Source organism: Vitis vinifera, chromosome 3 (genome assembly GCF_030704535.1).
Source record: "Vitis vinifera cultivar Pinot Noir 40024 chromosome 3, ASM3070453v1".
In the NCBI taxonomy this organism is placed as follows: Eukaryota; Viridiplantae; Streptophyta; class Magnoliopsida; order Vitales; family Vitaceae; genus Vitis; species Vitis vinifera.
The window spans coordinates 5,233,314-5,238,540 of NC_081807.1; the positions used below are offsets into that span (position 1 = coordinate 5,233,314).

General features: G+C 33.3%; 1 protein-coding gene across 2 annotated transcripts; it reads left to right on the plus strand.

The window, feature by feature from the left end:
* Positions 1-1,750: 1,750 nt before the first annotated feature.
* LOC100250434 (cyclin-dependent kinase inhibitor 7) lies at positions 1,751-3,581 on the plus strand. 2 transcript variants are annotated; one of them, XM_010649466.3, is made up of 4 exons: positions 1,751-2,385; positions 2,783-2,832; positions 3,009-3,185; positions 3,282-3,581. In XM_010649466.3, exons 1-4 carry the CDS (start codon positions 2,026-2,028, stop codon positions 3,349-3,351), a joined length of 657 nt encoding a protein of 218 aa, XP_010647768.1. In that variant the 5' UTR covers positions 1,751-2,025; the 3' UTR covers positions 3,352-3,581. The 2 variants fall into 2 exon arrangements, with proteins under 2 accessions (XP_010647768.1, XP_002282040.3); XM_002282004.5 differs by having other exon boundaries at positions 1,757-2,385; positions 3,006-3,185.
* The last annotated feature ends 1,646 nt before the right edge of the window (positions 3,582-5,227 follow it).

Sequence of the window (5,227 nt, forward strand, 5' to 3'; positions counted from 1 at the left end):
GAATGATTAAAAAATAAATCACTAGATTTAAAAATTAATTTTAAAACATATATAAAAATATTAAAATTAGATTCCTAAACATAATTTTATTTTATAAAATATGAAAGAATAATTTTAAAAACTATTCTCAAAAACTGTTTTTCAAAATTATTTACGTGAATTAAGTGAATAATACTAATCCCTTAAAATTTACATGAAAGTTATTTTACTTCTATATTAAGAAACAACTTTAGATTTGTATTCCATAGATTATCATAGGTTTGAAAATATTTTTTTTAATGTTTATACATTAAAAATTATAAATTATTTTTATAATTATTATTTTTTATAAATATTTTTCTCATACTTTGGAGTATTTTATTGAAAGTTATAGTAATTATTTGGATTAAAATTTTCCATGTTCAAAATTAATCACAACTTTCCAAGTTTATTTTATCACATACTCTATGGTTTGATGTCATATTCAATTTTTCTTTACAACTAATTAAAAATATTTTTTTCTAAAACGTAGACTATGTTTGATTTTGACAAAGTATTAAGTGCTCAATGGAAGATTTTTTTTAAAAAAAAAATATTTTTCCGTATTTAATTTATCAGGAAAAATATGAAAAAATAAATTAATTAAAATGTTATTAAAACTAGTTAACAAGTTATGCATTTTAAATTATTTAATTTTATAAAGAAAATAAAAAATAATTAGAATACATTAAAATATTTTATTAACTTTAAATTTAATTATTTTTCATTTTTTTTTACATTTTTCAAAATGTAAGGTTAATAATTTTCAAATTTTCATTTCAACCTTTCTCACAAGGAGAAAAACATTGGGTTTATGTCTTTTATTAAAAAAAAAAAAAAAAAGAGAGATATTCAGTTTTCCACCTTCTTTGCATTAAATACAATTACATCTAAATAAAGACATATAGATTGACCGAATAATTTGTTGCATTAAATATGATTACATCTAAATGAAGAAATATCTAATTTAAAAAAAGAAAAAGAAAAAAAAAGAGGGATAATACTCACATTTGGAAAAATAATTTATTTTTATTAAAAAAATAATTATAATATAATTAATTAATTAATTAATTTTTTTAAAAAGGCATAGGATTGAGTTAGTTAATTGCACATACGCTACTTCTAACTCATTGATGTAGAAACTCCCAACTGCAAAACCACCTCCGGCCCTTCAATAACCCAACTCCCTCTCCTGCAAACCCTCAAAATGCCCACCCACCCATCTAAATCACCATCTGCCAAGTATCTGTTTGCCTCTGTCCCTTGTTTAATCACACTGACATGGCGAATACATGTTTAGTGTACGTATTCAACATTCATCCACCAGCAATAGGGCTTTTGTACTTGGAGTTAAAGCCCCCAATTAAGAGCTTCCGTCCTTGTTTCCTTTCTTGGTGCCTTCCATTTTCTTCCCACAATTCATTGATTCCAGTTTGTGGATTTAGGTGGAGAGAATCTTCAATCTTTCCGGGAGTTGGTTTACAATTGAAAATCATTTTTTTATTTTTTTTCCAAATTAATTTGGTTAGTTGGGGAAAATATTTAAAATTGGTTGTTGAATTTAAAATTTTAATTGAAAACAATTACCTAACACTATTGAAAACATTAAACCCAGCCAGAATGGTTGGCTCCAGTGGAATGAAACACTGGTGGTTTCGGACTATAAATTTCACTCCGCATTTTAACTATTCTCACAGGGCCATGCAAAACAAACAACAGAATTAGTTTTGCACTGGCTATAGCCGGTTGGTGGATTGTCACGTGGCAGGATTTGATTAGTCGCAGGATCGGTAGGATGCCTCAACGGCCAGATCTTCGTAACGGCACCGTCATGCATATGCCGGGCTTCCTGTCACCGTTAACGGAGTCAGGACCACATGTTATAACTGTCTAAGCATATCTGAGCCGTCCCTTTATTGATCTGCGTCCGTCCATTCAAATCTCCGTTTTTGGGCCCTCTTTCTAGAACCAAAAATAGAAGAGAGAGAGAGGGCGAGTTGTTCAGAAATGAAGGAGTACATGAGCGAATGTGAGACAATTGTAGGAATTGCAGTGATGGAGGTTGGTCATGGCGGCGTGAGGGTGAGGCCTGTGGAGGCTTCCACCACTGATGCGTCCAAGAGGAGGAGGATTGCTTCTGGGGAGCTGCGAACGTCGCCTTCGTCTAATGTTGAGCTGAGAAGCAACTGTTGCTACGTGAACTCGCCGCCGGATTCACCGTCGCCGGCCCAGTCGGAGAATTATGTTGAGCAAGTTCTCGGTGATTTGTGCGCCAGCTCATGCGCCGATCACGCTCCGGAGTCTCGTTGTTCGAGCAACGAGCCCGGTGAGGTCGTGAGGAGCAGCTTGAGATCTGCAGATCTGGAGGTGATATGCAAATTGAGAATTTCGGATATGGTTTAAGCCACTAGCATTTTTTCCTCTCCGTTGGTTGCTAAGAAAACGGAGGAAAATAAAATAAATGAAAGGAAAAAAAGAAAAAGAAAAGAAGATGGACTTCGACTAAGCTAATTAGTTGTGTTTGACTTAGTAGAATTAAGATTTTTGTTCTTATGTTGATTTACATTTATATTTACAATTATACCAGTCTAAAATAATTAAAATTTTTGTAGGATTCAAAATTGTGAATTCTTCTCTTCTGCTACATTTTCTCAAAACCGAACGGAATTTGTTAATTTAGTGTGTTATTACTCAAATAACCGTTTCTTGTGATTTAATTCTTCATTACTTTGTATATTCAAAATGCTTCCATGTTCTTTTGCAGGCCAAGGGTTTCGAAACTGAAAACTCAACGTATAGCGACGGCAGATTCAGGTTTAATTATTTTAACTCTTTATTATTTTGGACAACGATGAAACGAAAAGATTGTTAACGGTTCGTTATCTATATTCCGTTTCATCCTCACTGTAACTTTCGCTTTATTCTTATTCTCATACATATTTCGTTGTTCTTTCCTTTTTCGCTGTGTGCGCATTTGTTCTTTTCAGTAGAGAGACCACTCCAGTGAGCGAGCTCTACGCTGATTCAGCTGAGATGGAGTCTACGGCGAAGACTACAGCGGCCAAACCGCGACGGAAATCTACGGCGGGAAAGATGCCGTCGACGGTTGAGATCGAAGAGTTCTTCTCCGCAGCGGAAAAGTACCAGCAACAGCGATTCGCAGAGAAGTGAGTGTGAAGTGTGCGCATGATAAGCACTGTAACACCACAAGCTCACTTTAGCACAATCAGAACCAAAAACCCTAACTCCTCTTTGTTGTACAGGTACAACTACGATATCGTGAAGGATGCCCCCATGGAGGGCCGGTACCAGTGGGTTCGCTTGGAGCGATGAAGGAGAAAAAGGGTAAGAGATTTGCTAAAGTGACAGTAGGGGGTTAAAAAGCATCTTTTGGAGGGGCGTGGTGTGGTGGTGGCTCTTTCTTTGTTATATGTACAGCTTTTCTCTACCTATGTAAGAAGCTCTGTCTCTGCGTGTACGACATTCGGAGAAGCTTCTTCTGCAAATCCCTTTGGGAAGACCCATTTTCAATAAAAATGCTCCACATTTAGAGCTTTCGGTTCTCTTCTCCAGTAGTTACCGGTACAGTAACAGTGATCAGTAATTTTTCTTTTTCTTTTTCTTTTTCTTTTTCTGTTTTTTCTTTATTTGGACGAACGCATTTTGTTTTTGTTTTTCTTGATTCCTAGCCTTAAAAAATTGTTTTTTCTTTGAGCTTCTTTTGGTCCTTATTTTGAATGTTTCCAAACTTCTTTTTCTGCAGTTTGGCACCTTTAATTCTTCTGTTTTTTCTGTTTCTTCTATTTCTTCTCATCATCACAAATTTAAAAAATATTCTTCATGAAATGATTCAAATCCGAAATATCTTTTGGTGTCTTGTATGGGTTGCGAATATGGGTGTGTAAAGTGGGGGACCATTCAGGTTTTGATAAAAGGAAATGAAAAGGATGAATAAATCGTTTTGCATCATCTACTTCACATTATTTCGTTCCAATTCTTCAGGTTATTTTTCACATATATATATTGTTTGGTAATTCTAAGTTTCCACAAGACCATATAATTTGCTTCTTCAAATCCCAGCAGGATGAGTCATTTGCCGAATCAAATGAAAATCAACATAAGTTAAGTCTGTTTTGAAAAGTTCTGACATTAATTTTTGAAGCTACATTTTGGATTCTCGTGCATCACCAAAACGAAGTGAAATAAAGAGAAAAGGCGATTCTGGAACTGATTTGAATCAAATTCTTGATAAAGCGAAAGGCATTATAAAACTTCTCTACTCAAAGCAATTTCAGCGGTTGAGAGAGCATAACAACAAATTTATAAAAAAGAAAAATGAAAATAAAGGAGGTTCTCAGGGGCATTATCGGAAAGAAAGAAAAAAAGCGCATATTGTTGAAGGGACACGTGTCAAATAAAGAGTCCACCCACATCCCATGTGAGAGGGGGTTGAATTGAGAAAAAAATTTAATAAAATACACATAAATTAGAAGGAAGGAGGAGGGCACGTGCTGCTGTGGAATGGCGGTCTCCTCATCAGTCATCACTGACTTCCCCGCTTGCTTTGGATCTGGTGCCTCTCGTCTCCCCCATTTTTTTTTTCTCACACAAAATTGGAAAGAGAGAAGGAGAATGTTGCTTATTAATGAAGAATTAAGGTAGGTTTTGAATTTCACTGCCCCTCTCTCTATTCACGAAATTGATTACTGTGCAGTTCTTCATTCCAGGTTCTTTGATGATTTCTGTGCATCCTTCTGGCTGTTGTAGGTTTTTTTAATGATTTATGTGCGTCCTTTGGGTGTGCATCCTTCTGGCCCGTTGTATTATAAATATGTATAATATTTATAATACATATTATTCTATTAATTTAGAATAAAACTACAACATTTTTTTAAAGACTTTTGTTTTATATATTTATATTAAAATTTAAATAGTAAATGAGATAAAATTTTAAAATAATAACAACAGTTAAAAATAAATTTATATATATTTTCTAAAAATTTGAAAAAGTATATAGTATAATTATAATTTAACATTTTTTCTTAAGAATTTAAAATAAATAAATATTATTATATAGAATAATAAAAATATATGGTAGAAGACCAAAGTTTTTTCTTAAGGTTATGTATGGTTATAGGAAAGTTCAAAGGAAAGATAAAAAATAGTTAAAAAATGATTCTTTTTTCAAATTCCATTGTATTATGGAAAA